This window comes from Bubalus kerabau, chromosome 11 (genome assembly GCF_029407905.1).
Source record: "Bubalus kerabau isolate K-KA32 ecotype Philippines breed swamp buffalo chromosome 11, PCC_UOA_SB_1v2, whole genome shotgun sequence".
Classification (NCBI taxonomy): Eukaryota; Metazoa; Chordata; class Mammalia; order Artiodactyla; family Bovidae; genus Bubalus; species Bubalus kerabau.
Window position 1 is genome coordinate 40,412,847 of NC_073634.1, and position 17,371 is coordinate 40,430,217.

The 17,371-nt window shown below is 40.0% G+C and overlaps 1 protein-coding gene across 1 annotated transcript in view; it reads left to right on the forward strand.

Annotated features, from left to right (window-relative positions):
- Positions 1 to 17,371, forward strand: part of EML6 (EMAP like 6) — a 288,683-nt gene that overhangs the window by 200,860 nt on the left and 70,452 nt on the right. The window contains exons 17-20 of the mRNA XM_055540113.1: positions 7,154 to 7,254; positions 8,746 to 8,948; positions 11,446 to 11,557; positions 11,831 to 11,958. Of these exons, the coding sequence (XP_055396088.1) occupies positions 7,154 to 7,254; positions 8,746 to 8,948; positions 11,446 to 11,557; positions 11,831 to 11,958 (544 nt within the window). The remainder of the gene's footprint in view (positions 1 to 7,153; positions 7,255 to 8,745; positions 8,949 to 11,445; positions 11,558 to 11,830; positions 11,959 to 17,371) is intronic.

The following is a 17,371-nucleotide window of genomic DNA, read 5'->3' on the forward strand; positions in this document are numbered from 1 at the left end:
ACAGGGCCATGTGGAGCATGTAAATGTACTTTCAGAATATGCACTTCTGTTTTAGCTCTGCTGCTTGATCTAGTGTAAGTCCCTACCCTTACATACATTTAGTGAATGTGATCAAGTCTCCTGAATATGAAAGTGACACCTTTCTTTTTTTTAAAATATGGATCTCTTTTTAAAATAACATTTATTAATTGTCTTCTGTTTTCAAAATAATACATGATTATAGAAAAGTTAGCACAGAAAATCTCCAAGAAGAAAATGATTCATAATTCTACTACCCAGACATAGCTATGGCTAACATTTTTAGCCTGTATTCTTTGATATATATTCTGTGGGTATTTTTATCTGTTTTATTCATATATGGAATATTATACATATTGCTCTGTAACTTGCTTTTTTTTCCCCACTCACCAATATATCATCTCCCTTTCTTCTTCTCATTGTTCCCTGGCTTATTCTTTGTTATTCTGTATTATAAACTATTTTCAATCTTGGGCTGAGACATAAATCAAATAGTCAGCCTTCCAGTTGTGGGTTACCTTTGCATATGGCCCTCCCTGGTAAATTACCTTTGACACAGGCATAGGGACTTGCCCTGTATTAGGGCAGCAGTACTGACTCTCCCACATTCTTATTCCATCAGTTGTAGGACACGAAACTCTTTCCGTTTTGTTTTTCTTATACACACACACACACACACAGAATTGTAGGCAACTTCCATACAAATTTAACACATGTCTAAAGGAAAAAAATGACAGAGGTAATTCAGTGAGTGTTCTTTATTTAGGTGTTGACATTGACATGCCATCATCAGTCAGTTTAGAATTTTAGCCACAAGAGAAACAACACTGGGGTTTTTATGACATCAAGAAATTAGATGAAGACTAAAATGTGCAGATATGCAGATGACACCACCTTTATGGCAGAAAGTGAAGAGGAACTGAAGAGCCTTTTGATGAAAGTGAAAGCAGAGAGTGAAAAAGCTGGCTAAAAACTCAACATTCAAAAAACGAAGAGCATGGCATCCAGTCTCATCACTTCATGGCAAATAGATGGGGAAACAATGGAAACAGTGACAGACTTTATTTTCTTGGGCTCCAAAATCACTGCAGATGGTGACTGTAGCCATGAAATTAAAAGACGCTTGCTCCTTGGAAGAAAAGCTATAACCAACCTAGACAGCATATTGAAAACCAGAGATATTACTTTGCCGACAAAGGTCTATCTAGTCAAAGCTAAGGTTTTTCCAGTAGTCATATATGGATGTGAGAACTGGACTATAAAGAAAGCTGAGTGCCAAAGAATTGATGCTTTTGAACTGTGGTGTTGGAGGAGACTCTTGAGAGTCCCTTGGACTGCAAGGAGATCAAACCAGTCCATCCTAAAGGAAATCAGTCCTGAATATTCATTGGAAGGACTGATGTTGAAGCTGAAACTCCAGTACTTGGCCACCTGATACAAAGAGCTGACTCGTTGGAAAAGACCCTGATGCTGGGAAAGATTGAAGGCAGGAGGAGAAGGGGATAACAGAGGATGAGATGGTTGGATGGCATCACTGACTCGATGGACTTGAGTTTGAGCAAGCTCTGGGAGTTGGTGATGGACAGGGAAGCCTGGCGTGCTGCAGTGCATGGGGTCACAGAGTTGAATATGACTGAGCAATTGAACTGAACTGAAAATGTGCTCTCCAAAAAGATTTTTCCAACTGTTTAATTGTTTGCCATTGTATAGACATGAGCAAGCAAAGCAATGCTCTTTTATATGTAGGGGATATAATTTGTGATATCTGTGATATCTCACTTTTCATTTCAGTTTTCTCTAGCATCTTCTCTCTAAAGTTTATGTTAATAATTTATACATTCTTTGTATCAATGTCTATTTAGATGTTTTGTCCATTTTTAATTGGGTTATTTGCGTTTTAATTATTGAGTTGTAATTTTTTCTAAAAATATATCCTGGATATCATATCAGATCAGATCAGATCAGTCGCTCAGTCGTGTCTGACTCTTTGCGACCCCATGAATCGCAGCACGCCAGGCCTCCCTGTCCATCACCAACTCCCGGAGTTCACTCAGACTCACGTCCATCGAGTCAGTGATGCCATCCAGCCATCTCATCCTCTGTTGTCCCCTTCTCCTCCTGCCCCCAATCCCTCCCAGCATCAGAGTCTTTTCCAATGAGTCAACTCTTCCCATGAGGTGGCCAAAGTACTGGAGTTTCAGCTTTAGCATCATTCCCTCCAAAGGATATCAGTCCCTTATCAAATATATGATTTGCAGATATTTTCTCCTAAGTTCAGTTTTTCAGTCAAGAGCATGAGCACATCTAATCCATACTTCATGTTTGACTCTATCAGAAGCAGCATAATCAGTGCCATGCCAGAGGGTAGGGGCAGTGGGAGCAGTACCTGCCAGGTACAAGCAGTAGTGCTTGTGATATCTGTAGGAATTTTTTTAAGAATAATAAAACCAACTAAAAGTAAGTCTGTTTTATTATTCCCCTGAGCCAGCAATTCTAAACAGTGACAGGGATGGAATTCCTCTTTCTCAGGGCAGATCACCATTCCAGTCTACCCCATGGTACGCCACTGCCCCCATATGTCTGGTTCTCCAACTCTTAGTAATATTCAGCTCTATTGTGGTTTCTAGCAGTATCAGCCTCATCCTCCCATTAGAAAGCTTCCTATCAATGTGTTATCTAATGGTTGGACCTCCATTTACAACTCTGGGCTAAATTGATTATTTAATTAAGGGTTAAAGATGATAATTTTCTAATTCTATTATTCATTCTTCATACTAGCTAGAATTCTTCTATAAAGAAGAGTTTCCCCCCATGAACCACTTGGTTTCTCTGAAATACACTTCATGCAGGAAGTAGTCCTGTAAATATTAGGGTTATTTGTCTGTTGTCTCTAGCTTACAGGCATTTCACCTAGTTTGTCATTTGTCTTTTGAGTTTGCTATGATGTTTTTCATCATGCAAAGGCTTTTATTTTTATGTGGTCAAATTTAGCAATATTGACTGCTTCAAGATTTTGAGACTAAGAAAAGTGTTCCCTGTCCTCAGGTTCAAAGGAAATCACTCATGATTTCTTCTAATCTGCCATCACTCCATTGTTACATTTAGATCTCTAAATCATTTGGAATTTATCCCAGTGTCTGTCTATTTCAAGACACAGATTCAATTTTATCCTTTCTCCTTAGAGCTATCAAGGTATTCCAAATACTATTTTTCTTTTCCCTTTTATATAGACTTTATTTTTTAAAGCTGCTGCTGCTGCTGCTGCTAAGTCGCTTCAGTCGTGTCCGACTCTGTGCGACCCCATAGACGGCAGCCCACCAGGCTCCACCATCCCTGGGATTCTCCAGGCAAGAACACTGGAGTGGATTGCCATTTCCTTCTCCAGTGCATGAAAGTGGAAAGTGAAAGTGAAGTCGCTCAGTCGTGTCCAACTCTTAGCGACCCCATGGACTGCAGCCTACCAGGATCCTCTGCCTGTGGGAGTTTCCAGGCAAGAGTACTGGAGTGGGGTGCCATTGCCTTAAATCAGGTTTAAGCTAATAGAAAAATTGTACAGATAATAGAGTTCCCATATGTCCACTATTCCAGCCTCCTTCAAATCCACACCTGGCACCAGAGTGGTACATTTGTTATAACAGATGAAGCTACATTGACACATCATTGTCACCCAAAGTCCACAGTCCACATTAGGGTTCACTCTTGGTGTTCACATTCTGTGAGTCTTGACACATGTGTGATGACTTGTGTCTGCCATTATAGTATCATGCAGAATAGTTTCACTTCCCTAGAAATCCTCTGTGCTCTGCTCCTCTCTATCCTGGAAACCATTCATTTTTTTAACTGTCTCCCTAGTTTTACCTTTTCCGGAAAATCAGTTAGTTGGAATCATATAATATATAGCCTTTTCAGATCGGCTTCTTTCACTTAGTTGTATCCATTTAAAGTTCCCCTATGTCTCTTCATGGTTTGATAGCTCGTTTTTTATTTTATTTTATTTTTTGTAATTTAAATTTATTTATTTTAATTGAAGGCTAATTACTTTACAATATTGTATTGGTTTCGCCTACATACATCAACATGAATGTGCCACATGTGTTCCCCATCCTGAACCCCCCTCCCTCCTCCCTCCCCATACCATCCCTCTGGGTCATCCCAGTGCACCAGCCCCAAGCATCCTGTATCCTGCATCAAACCTGGACTGGCGATTAGTTTCTTATATGATATTATACACATTTCAATGCCATTCTCCCAAATCATCCCACCCTCTCCCTCTCCCACAGAGTCCAAAAGACTGTTCTGTACATCTGTGTCTCTTTTGCTGTCTCACATACAGGGTTATCATTACCATCTTTCTAAATTCCATATATATGTGTTAGTATACCGTATTGGTGTTTTTCTTTCTGGCTTACTTCACTCTGTATAATAGGCTCCAGTTTCATCCACCTCATTAGAACTGATTCAAATGTATTCTTTTTAATGGCTGAGTAATACTCCATTGTGTATATGTACCGCAGCCTTCTTATCCATTCGTCTGCTGACGGACATCTAGGTTGCTTCCATGTCCTGGCTATTATAAAGAGTCCTGCGATGAACACTGGGGTACACGTGTCTCTTTCAATTCTGGTTTCCTCGGTGTGTATGCCCAGCATTTCTTTTTAGCACCGAATAATACTCCGTTCTCTGAATATGCCACAGTTTGTTTTATCCATTCACCTGAAGAACGTCTTGGTTGCTTCCAAGTTTTGGCAGTTATGTTTAAAGCTGCCATAAGCATCCATGTGCAGGTTTTTGTGTGGACATAAGTTTCCAACTCCTTTGGATAAATACTAAGGAACATGATTGCTGGATCTTATGGTAAGAATATGTTTCATCTTGTAAGAAACTACCAAAATGTCTTCCAAAGTAACTGTACCATTTTGCATTCCCACCAACAATGATTGAGAATTCCTGTTACTCCGCATCCTTGCCCGCATTTAGTAGCATACACCATTTATTTTAAGTATGCATTTCACCCCGCCCCCCACATTGATTTGAGACCTGTCTGTAGTATGTGCTACATTTTAATATTCATTTGGGTCTCTTTCTAGATTTTCTGTTTTACCATTAGCTTGTCAGTCACTTGTGCACCAATACCACACAGTTTTAATCATGGAGGTTTTATAAGTTATTTTAATACCTAGGAGAGCTACTCTTCCCATTTAGCTTTTCTTTTTCAGAGTTTTCTTGGCCATACTGTTGTTTTATTCTTCCATAAGAACTCTAAAATCAGGATGTCTAGCTCCAAATTAAAGACCAGACATTCTTATCTGAAAAGAGCAATAGAATATGAAAAGAGGAATAGCAAATGCTCTTATCTTTTGGAATCAGGTTGAATTCATAAACAAATCTAGAATTAACATCTTTATGATTGAGTTTTCCAGCTGAAGAACATGGAATGTTTTTGTATGTATATTACCTATATGGGGTGTTTTTTCCCTTGTTGTTATACTCATTTATGTTAGTGCACAGTTCCTGTTAAACGTATGCCTTGATATTTTTGTTGTTTTAAATATAGTCCTTTCTTCCAATGTATTTTTCAACTGGATAATGTAAATATATATTAAGGTTATTGACTCTGTATTTAATTTTATGTACTGTAAAAATCCTAAATTATCTTATTTGTAGTTGTTTTTGCTTTAGACATGGAATTATATCATTTGCAGATAGAAATAGTTTTACCTCTTACATTCTAGCTCCTGTGTCTTTAATTTTTTAGACCTTGTCTAATTGCATTAGATAATATGTTCAGTGTGATGTTAATTGTAGGGGTGACAGTCTTGTTCCTGACTTTATTGGGAATAACATGAAGTAAGAGTCTGACTTTCATCAGGAATCGCATTAAGTAAGAATCTGACTTTCAAGTTCACACATGTACAAGCACACCAAGGAGAAGCTACTGTTCGAGCACATTCTGTTTTAAAAGAAAAGATAGTGGCACATAACATTGAAGAGACAGTCTGTGTATAGTTGGTCTCGAATGAATCTGTGTTTCTCAGTGAGAGTTAGGAGCTGCATGGAATTATAAAAGTCCAAGAGAAATTCTAAAGCATCCATTAATTCCTACTTTATTGAGTGTTAGTTGAGTACTTTTTAAAGTCATAAGTGACCATTAGATTTTTTGTGAAATACCTTTTTGGCATCATTGAAAATGATAACATAATTTTTCTCACATATTAATATGATGAATTGTACTGTTTGATTCCTTAATAATGAAGCACCCTTGAATTTGGTCATAGTGTACTATTTTGTTAATGTGTTGTTGGAGTCTCTTTGCTAATATTTTAAGATTTTTTAATCTGTATTCATAAGGGCAATTAGTCATGTTCATTTTTATCAATAGCTTTTCCTTTAATAGTAAAAGTTAGGTCCTAATATATCGGAGAAGACCATCACATAGTCCATTAAGATCAGTAAATCCTTAAATTTAATGTGATTACTTTATACTCTGAAACAGAAATTTCCCAGGCACGGTGTAATGCCAGTTTACAGCTGCAGCCTACAGTCAGTCCTCATTTCTATATTTGTCCTTCTGCCTCTTGGGTTATAAACTTAGATTTCTGAATGCATAGCACCCTTGAGGGCCTTAAATTAATATGACATCCGTTGTCTCTCCATGAATGTAAGCCAGGGTCTTCAGTTTCTCATGAATACATTTCTAGCTGAAACTCTGTTTAACCCAAAGTTATGCCTTCCACAGCAAGAATATTTCATTTGAAGTTTCTCATTAATACCCTTTTACAATATATTCTACAAGATCTCTGTGTGCTAAGGATTAAATTCTATAGTGGCAGCATTAATTTTATATTATGGAGACATTCTGATCCATTTTAAATGTTTCATTAATTTGTTTGAAGCATAATTAGTAGACTCTAGTAGCAATGTTAGGGTAAAAAGGGCTCAAATATGCAAAGAAAAGCCAAAGCTCGTTATTTTAATTCACACCCCACCATGTGTATCTTAAATAATCTTCTAGCAGTAATTTACTTGTCCTATTAGATGTGCTTACTTAAAGTGAAACCAAATGCATGCTCTAAATAAAACTCTCTAGAAATGCTTTCATCAAGACTAGGGTTTTCCCCCTGTTTGTGTCTTACAGAGGACATAAAGATAAGATATTTGTGGTAAAGTGTAATCCACACCATGTTGACAGATTGGTAACAGTTGGGATCAAGCACATCAGATTCTGGCAACAAGCAGGTATTGTTTGGGTTTATCACTTATGTGGTTGAAAGTTTTACTGTAGCTGGGAAAAAAAAAACCCACCAGCACTACCTAGCCTCTCTCTGCAATCTAAAATTAAAATATGCCTAAAAGATGTTTGCTCCCAAACAACGTCTGAGCTGTGAAGCTTAGAACACTCTGTGTGATGCTATGCATATTCATCAGTGTCTAGAGAGTTTTAGAAATGTTGTGCTCTGAAAATAGTTATTTTTATGTTCCATCATTGTTCTGAAAGCAGCGATTATGTTGGACTACTGAGCAGGAAATAATCACTTTAGTTGGGTGGACAAAATTTTTAGTATTTTGAGGGTTCTCTTATAATTTTATCACTACATTTAGCACATGAATTAACCCCTGACACACACACTACACTGTACACTATGCACAGTAAGTGGTCAAAGTAAATACTTGTGGTTTATAATGCTGATAATAAGGATGAGTAAATAATAGGACAAAACATGGAAGAATATCTTATTCTTCTAATAAGTCAGACCTTTTTATTAGGATTGTTTCTGAATTTTTAGTTTTGGCTTTGGTATCAAGCCCAGTCTTTTACTGGACAAAACATAAATAAGCTGCTGCTTCAGTGCTTTCTGCTTTTGAAGAAAAGGTCACGGCGCCCACCATGTCTGGAGAGTCAGCCTGCACACAGCTGTCTGGAATGAGTTTAGGTTTCTCAGTGCTGGTCAGAAAGTTCAGGGAGATGTGAATATATGAGGAACAAACCTGATGTTCTTCTCCTACACAGTGATTCAGTTTTCTCACCTTGAAGTGGCCATAATAAAAATCAAGGCAAAAGATACACAAAACACATTTACATTTTACATTACAGCTGCTGCTGTTTTCATCCTTTGGTCAGCATTCAAGAAGACTTGTCTGGCTTGCTGGGGCACTTAGTCACTCCTCACTCTGGCTGGCACAGACCTTGCGCTGAGCCTTGCTTAGAGGATTATGTCACATTCTCTCCCCAGCCAGATCTTGAGTTCCTTGAAGGCCGAAACTGTTTCTTTTCACCTATATAGCCCAATGTCAACCACTATGCCTGCCACAAAGTAGGGATTCAATAAGCACTGAATTAATGCGTGAAGGAGAAAACCTTTTATAATGTTTTTGTTCTGATGTTTTCTGCCATTTTTATACACCTTTATGTAGACACATGGGACTTCCCAGGTGGCTCAGTGGTAAAGAATCCACCTGGGATGCAGGAGACACAGGTTTGATCCGAGTCAGGATGATACCCTGGAGAAGGAAATGACAACCCCTGCCAGTATTCTTGCCTGAGAAATCCCATGGACAGTGGAGCCTGATGGGCTATAGTCCATAGGGTCGCAAAAAAGTCAGACATGACTTAGCGACTAAACAAAGCAATGTAGACACAGTGGATTTTTCACTGAAGATAGTCATTCTAAATGCTCATAGAAGGTGTCAGTTTTTCAAAAAGTATTAAGTATTCTTGGTCCACTCCAGGTGGGGGCTTCACCTCTAAGAGAGGAATTTTTGGAAGTGTTGGAAAATTGGAAACAATGATGTGTGTTTCTTATGGGAGAATGGAAGATCTGGTGTTCTCAGGAGCAGCTACTGGAGATATTTTTATTTGGAAAGATATTTTCCTACTGAAGACAGTGAAAGCTCATGACGGGCCTGTGTTTGCTATGTATGCATTGGATAAGGTATGGTCTATTTTTCTCATTAGCTTTCTAGAACTTTAAATTAGGCCTAGCATGGTCCACACCAAGAGGATGCCTGTGTGTAAAAACAGTGCTCTCTGAATTAGGATGTAGTTGTCATGGATGGAGGCGAAGCACAGGTGGTCTTTTAATTTCTCTTTTGCTTATAATTATTTCTTTATGTACAGTTTGTCTCCTCTTTTTTTCATGCTTATTCTTCCTGGCTGTCTCTCCTAAGAACGCCTTAAGAAGTGCTGAGATAAATGTAGGCACACAGTAGCAAGAGTCCGAGAAATATTTCTACACAGTCTTCCTCCTCAGTGGCATAATGAGCAGAGACCTGGAAGTGTCTAGTAGCTGAATTATTGTCCCTTCCATCAATTTGACCTGAAGTTATGTTGATAACCAGCTTGTCCCTGTGTAGACAGGCTCAGCTTTAATAAGCATGTCAGAGTCCTGGCTGTGTTAGTCAGGTTCCTCCAGAGAAACAGAACCAGTAGGATGTAGATATAGACAGAGATATACATGTACAAAAAGGAGACTTATTAAAGGAATTGGTTCATGTGGTTTTGGAGGCTGAGAAGTCTCACTAAGCCATCTGCAAACTGGAGACCCAGAAAAGCTAATGGTGTAATTGAGTTCAAGTCCAAGGTCCTGAGGACCAGAGAAGCCAATGTTGTAAATCCTAGTCTGCTGGGAAAAGATAAGATGTCCCTGCTCAATCAATCAGAATAAAAGGAGGGCAGTTTTGTCCTTCCTCTACCTTTTGTTTTATTCAGGCTCTCAAAGGATTAGATGATGTCCACCCACATTGGGCAGGGCAGCTTAATGAGTCTGCCAGTTCAAATACTGATCTTATCCAGAAACACCATCACAGACACACACAGGAGTCATGTTTAATCTGAGTACCCTGCAGCCAGTCAGTTGGCACACAAGGTTAACCATCACACCAGCTGTATTTCTACTCGGGCTCATCTTTGTCCTGACCTGTCCCGCTAACCTCCTGCCTTTCGGTGTTGTTGTTCTTGTTCTTTCTAAATAAAGGCCACACTGGGGACTTCCCTGGCAGTACGGTGTTTAGGACACCATGGCTCCACTGCAGAGGGCACAGGTACCATCTCTAGTCAGGGCACTAAGATCCCATATGTTCAACGTATGGCCAAAAAAAAATTCTGTTTAATTTAAAAAGATCATACTTACCTTCAGCGCTCTTGAAACACTTCCTTCAATCAATTTGCCAGAAAATAGAAGTGTTTTATTCACTGCTAGTTTGCTGATGGTACCAGTTTATGTATGTTCTCTGACCTCCAAATAGCCTAAGCCACCCAATACAGCATATTAAGAGAAGATTCATTTTGCATTTGCTTATTCCCAGGTAAATATGCTGATTCTGCTATAGAAGTAGGTTCTGGTTAGATGTGTAATTACAATGATTGTTTTAGTGGTAAAGCTGTTTTTCACTAGCAAATTTGTTTTGTTTAAACTGAAAATTTTAGAAAAGATTAAAGCAGAAAGAAAATTTTTGCAGGCCCAGAAGTTGATGTGATATAGCATGTTTAAACTCTTTTATTGCTTAGTACTTTAAGCTTAAAGATCATGGGAAAAGGCAGGAATATCATATTATAATATACTGCATTTAGACTTAATTTTGGAAGTAAATGTCTATAGGTTCACAATCTATAATGAGGATAAATAAGGATATTTAAGATATTTAATGTAATAACTTCAAAATATTATTTCCTTTTCAACATCATTGAAATGAAGTAAATTAAAAGTTTTTGAAAAAACAGAATGAATTACTCAGTAATTTTCTTTTTAAAAAATTTCTCAGAACAGTTGGTAGTTGCCAGAAAGGAAAACTAATAAGGCCAAGAAATCATAAACTTAGAATAAGAATAAAGATCATTGTCTAGCAAAAAAATATCCAATATGTTGGGCTTTATACTTTCCAGGTTTTATAAAAATTAATCTGGATCTTAATTATGGTAGAAATTGATATCTCATGAACAGAAGAGCAAGATATTCTTGTTACATGAAATACTTGTTATTCTTAATAGAGAAATAATGATGTTTTTCCTGGAAGTAAATATTTAAAAATAGTTAGCAATCATTTTTGATTGTGACATTAATTCCAGTTCATTCAGCAGGAGCATGAGATATCAGAAACTCTGCAAACTTTGAGGCTGGTCCTGTTCTCTAGCAGTCCACATCCCAGTCAGGGAACTGGGCACGGAAACAGCCATCCGTAATCCAGGGTACTAAACTCGAATCAGTGGTCTGAAGAAAGTGAAATGGACACCCAGTGAGAAAGTGTTTAATAGCGCTAGAGGAATGAGAGGTGTGTCCAGAAAATATGATGTTATCATCAGGTTTTTCAGTCTCCATACTTAGGAAGAAAAGATAGACTAAGCTTCTTTACCCAAGGGGGGATCCTTTTGAGACTGGGTGGGTCCTTGTCACTTTGATGTGTATATAATCCTTCTGATGTGTGCCTTCACAGGGTTTTGTAACAGGTGGAAAGGATGGAATTGTGGAGCTCTGGGATGATATGTTTGAAAGATGCCTGAAGACTTACGCCATTAAAAGAGCAGCCTTGTCAACTAGCTCAAAAGGTGCCACTCCCGAGTATGCAATGGAAGTCTTTCTGTTCATAGAAATGAAAAAGATAGAAATAAAGTTCTTAGAAAACCATGACCAAATCAACTCTCCCTTTTTCTTCCACATTCAGAGCTTGTGGCCGTTGGTAGAAATATCACAGAGGATTGCCTAGTACTTAGTACTTTGGAACTATAAAAACAGAATTTATAGAATCACTATAATCATTTTACTTTTGTTATATTAAATACAGCATTTACCATATTAAATGCAGTATTTCCCCTCCTCAGGCTTGCTTTTGGAAGATAATCCTTCAATTCGTGCCATCACTTTGGGACATGGACATATCCTGGTGGGAACAAAAAATGGAGAGATCCTGGAAATTGATAAAAGCGGCCCAATGACACTGCTTGTTCAGGTACTGTGTTTGCACATATTCTAAACCACAATTCACATCAGAGCTGGAGCCAGGGTGAGGCAACAGGGACACTTAGGACGCCAAATTAAAGGAGACATTCTCTCCAAAGATCAGGCAAACGCTGTATTATCTATTTCTGTATAACAAACTGACACAAACTTAGCTTGAAGCAAAAACATTCATCATCTTATGGTTTCTTTGTGGGTCAGGAGTCTGAACAGTTTAACTGGGTCTTCTGGTTAAGGTTTTGTAAGGCTGCAGTAAAGACCAGGGCTTTGGTCTCATCTAAGGCTTCACTATGGAAGGATCTGCCTCTAAGATCACTTGGGTTGTTGGCAGAGTTTTGTTCCTGTGAGTACAGGACTGAGGGCTTCTGTTTCTTACTGGCTGTTGGCCAGAGGCCACCCTCAGCTCTCAGAGGCTGCCTGAAGTTCCTCATCACGTGGGGTTCCCCAACATGGCTGCTTGCTTCCTCAAAGCGAGCAAGGGAAAAAGAAAAACAATGCTTTTAAATAATTTGAAATAACATAATCGTATCATCACATACATGTAATACATCCATCCCCTTTGCATATGTTATTGGTTGGTAATAAGGCTATAGGAGGGGCTTCCCCGGTGGCTCAGCAGTAAAGAATCTGCCTGCAATGCAGGCGCTACAGGAGACACAGGTTCAATCCCTGGGTCAGCAAGATCTCCTGGAGAAGGGCATGACAACCCACTCCAGCATTCTTGCCTGGAGAATTTCGTGGACAGAGGAGCCTGGTGGGCTACAGTCCATGGAGACTGAAGCGACTCAGCAGGCACACACCCACGAGGTTATAGGACATTCAAAAGAGGTGATTACACTGAATGTGAAAACCAGGAGGAGCCTAAGGGTCAGCTGTCCAGCACAGTCTGCCCTCTGGCTACCAATTATCATGTCTCTACCACATGCAGAATACATTCCCACTCCCAGGATCCCCAAGAGCCTTATCCCATTAGAGCATCTATTCAGAGTTCATAATTTCATTGTCTGAATCAGGTTCAGATGTGGATGGGGTTTCTTGGGTATATTTCCTCTAAGTCTGTCAAAAATTTGTCAAACTAAAAAAAAGTATTTGCTCGGCACACACCAAATATATGTGTCTCTTTAGGTTTTGTGCATCATTCTAGTCTCAGCCTCAATTCACATAAATATATAACATACTCCTTACCCTTCCTCTCCCCTCAAAAATTTGATTCAGATAATACCAGATTAAAATAAGCATCAGATCAGATCAGATCAGTCGCTTAGTCGTGTCCGACTCTTTGCGACCCCATGAATCGCAGCACGCCAGGCCTTCCTGTCCATCACCAACTCCCGGAGTTCACTGAGACTCACGTACATCGAGTCAGTGATGCCATCCAGCCATCTCATCCTCTGTTGTCCCCTTCTCCTCCTGCCACCAATCCCTCCCAGCATCAGAGTCTTTTCCAATGAGTCAACTCTTCCTATGAGGTGGCCAACGTACTGGAGTTTCAGCTTCAGCATCATTCCTTCCAAAGAAATCCCAGGGCTGATCTCCTTCAGAATGGACTGGTTGGATCTCCTTGCAGTCCAAGGGACTCCCAAGAGTCTTCTTCAACACCACAGTTCAAAAGCATCAATTCTTCAGTGCTCAGCCTTCTTCACAGTCCAACTCTCACATCCATACATGACCACTGGAAAAACCATAGCCTTGACTAGACGAACCTTTGTTGGCAAAGTAATGTCTCTGCTTTTGAATATGCTATCTAGGTTGGTCATAACTTTCCTTCCAAGGAGTAAGCGTCTTTTAATTTCATGGTTGCAGTCACCATCTGCAGTGATTTTGGAGCCCAGAAAAGAAAGTCTGACACTGTTTCCACTGTTTCCCCATCTATTTGCCATGAAGTGATGGGACCAGATGCCATGATCTTCGTTTTCTGAATATTGAGCTTTAAGCCAACTTTTTCACTCCCCACTTTCACTTTCATCAAGAGGCTTTTGAGTTCCTCTTCACTTTCTGCCATAAGAGTGGTGTCATCTGCATATCTGAGGTTATTGAGATTTCTCCCGGCAATCTTGATTCTAGCTTGTGTTTCTTCCAGTCCAGCGTTTCTCATGATGTACTCTGCATACAAGTTATATAAGCATGGTGACAATATACAGCCTTGACGTACTCCATTTCCTATTTGGAACCAGTCTGTTGTTCCATGTGCAGCTCTAACTGTTGCTTCCTGACCTGCATACAAATTTCTCAAGAGGCAGGTCAGGTGGTCTGGTATTCCCATCTCTTTCAGAATTTTCCACAGTTTATTGTGATCCACACAGTCAAAGGCTTTGGCATAGTCAATAAAGCAGAAATAGATGTTTTTCTGGAACTCTCTTGCTTTTTCCATGATCCAGCAGATGTTGGCAATTTGATCTCTGGTTCCTCTGCCTTTTCTAAAACAAGCTTGAACATCTGGAGGTTCACGTATTGCTGAAGCCTGGCTTGGAGAATTTTGAGCATTACTTTACTAGCATGTGAGATGAGTGCAATTGTGTGGTAGTTTGAGCATTCTTTGGCATTGCCTTTCTTTGGGATTGGAATGAAAACTGACCTTTTCCAGTCCTGTGGCCACTGCTGAGTTTTCCAAATTTGCTGGCATATTGAGTGCAGCACTTTCACAGCATCATCTTTCAGGATTTGGAATAGCTCCACTGGAATTCCATCACCTCCACTAGCTTTGTTTGTAGTGATGCTTTCTAAGGTCCACTTGACTTCACATTCCAGGATGTCTGGCTCTAGATGAGTGATCACACCATCGTGATTATCTGGGTCGTGAAGATCTTTTTTGTACAGTTCTTCTGTCTTCCCATCTCTTCTTAATATCTTCTGCTTCTGTTAGGTCCATACCATTTCTGTCCTTTAACGCGCCCATCTTTGTATGAAATGTTCCCTTGGTATCTCTGATTTTCTTGAAGAGATCTCTAGTCTTTCCCATTCTGTTGTTTTCCTCTATTTCTTTGCATTGATTGCTGAAGAAGACTTTCTTATCCCTTCTTGCCATTCTTTGGAACTCTGTATTCAGATGTTTATATCTTTCCTTTTCTCCTTTGCTTTTCACTTCTCTTCTTTTCACAGCTATTTGTAAGGCCTCCCAGACAGCCATTTTGCTCTTTTGCATTTCTTTTCCATGGGGATTGTCTTGATTCCTGTCTCCTGTACAATGTTATGAACCTCATTCCATAGTTCATCAGGCACTCTGTCTATCAGATCTAGGCCCTTAAATCTATTTCTCACTTCCACTGTATAATCATAAGGGATTTGATTTAGGTCATACCTGAATGGTCTAGTGGTTTTCCCTACTTTCTTCAATTTAAGTCTGAATTTGGCAATAAGAAGTTCATGGTCTGAGCCACAGTCAGCTCCTAGAATTATTTTTGCTGACTGTATAGAGCTTCTCCATCTTTGGCTGCAAAGAATATAATCAATCTGATTTCAGTGTTGACCATCTGGTGATGTCCATGTATAGAGTCTTCTCTTGTGTTGTTGGAAGAGGGTGTTTGTTATGACCAGTGCATTTTCTTGGCAAAACTCTATTAGTCTTTGCCCTGCTTCATTCTGTATTCCAAGGCCAAATTTGCCTGTTACTCCAGGTGTTTCTTGACTTCCTACTTTTGCATTCCAGTCTCCTATAACGAAAAGGACATATTTTTTGGGTGTTAGTTCTAAAAGGTCTTGTAGGTCTTCATAGAACCCTTCAACTTCAGCTTCTTCAGCATTACTGGTTGGGGCATAGACTTGGATTACTGTGATATTGAATGGTTTGCCTTGGAAACGAACAGAGATCATTCTGTTGTTTTTGAGATTGCACCCAAGTACTGCATTTCGGACTCTTCTGTTGACCATGATGGCTACTCCATTTCTTCTGAGGGATTCCTGCCTGCAGTAGTAGATATAATGGTCATCTGAGTTAAATTCACCCATTCCAGTCCATTTGAGTTCACTGATTCCTAGAATGTTGACATTCACTCTTGCCATCTCTTGTTTGAGCACTTCCAATTTGCCTTGATTCATGGACCTGACATTCCAGGTTCCTATGCAATATTGCTCTTTACAGCATCGGACCTTGCTTCTCTCACCAGTCACATCCACAGCTGGGTATTGTTTTTGCTTTGGCTCCATCCCTTCATTCTTTCTGGAGTTATTTCTCCACTGATCTCCAGTAGCATATTGGGCCTCTACTCACCTGGGTAGTTTCTCTTTCAGTATCCTATCATTTTGCCTTTTCATACTGTTCATGGGGTTCTCAAGGCAAGAATACTGAAGTGGTTTGCCGTTCCCTTCTCCAGTGGACCACATTCTGTCAGATCTCTCCACCATGACCCGCCCATCTTGGGTTGCCCCACAGGCATGGCTTAGTTTCATTGAGTTAGACAAGGCTGTGGTCCTAGTGTGATTAGATTGACTAGTTTTCTGTGAGTATGGTTTCAGTGTGTTTGCCCTCTGATGCCCTCTTGCAACACCTACCGTCTTACTTGGGTTTCTCTTACCTTGCGCGTGGGGTATCTCTTCACGGCTGCTCCAGCAAAGCGCAGCCATTGCTCCTTACCTTGGACGAGGGGTATCTCCTCACCGCCACCCTTCCTGACCTTCAACGTGGGATAGCTCCTCTAGGCCCTCCTGCGCCCGCGCAGCATCAGCAGTATCTTAAAGATCCAAGAAGTGATCACATGTCACCTGATGAGTGACATGTGTCTTTGGAGGTGATGAATAGATCATAGTTAGAGGTGGAAGAGACCTGGGCAGGGACGAGGGGGTGGGTTCAGAAGGTGGAGTGGAAAGAATCTGCACTGCTTATCTAAGCTCTGGGACTTCTGTGGGTCCAATGGAGGAGAACTGCCTCCTTCCCTCACCTGATGCCTGCCTGCAGGCTTGCTGTGTTAGGGCTGACCCCCAAAATCCCACTGAAAGGGGCCCTCTGACTTGCTACACCTGAGAGCAGGTCTGCACACACATCAGGTTTTAAAAATGCCTGTGCCCAGGCCCCACCCTGGCTATCTTGAATAAGAATCCGTGTTTTACAATTTTTTCTGTGTTAGAAACAAACCTCAGAAGCTCTGTAGCTGATGGTGCCAGGCAGCCCAAGTTGAGAACTGAGGTGCGACCTTGAGAAGGGGTGACATCTTTGTCCTCCAGCTGCTCTTACCTTTCTTTCCCTTTCTGGCCATGACTATTTATTTAATTTTATTGAAAATGAAGTGTTTCTTTTCAATCCCCAAATGTTTGAGACTTTAAATTATTTACTACATGCTATACTGCTAAATAGGAGAAGGCAATGGCAACCCACTCCAGTACTCTTGCCTGGAAAATCCCATGGATGGAGGAGCCTGGTAGGCTGCAGTCCATGGGATTGCTGACGGTCGGACACAACTGAGCGACTTCAC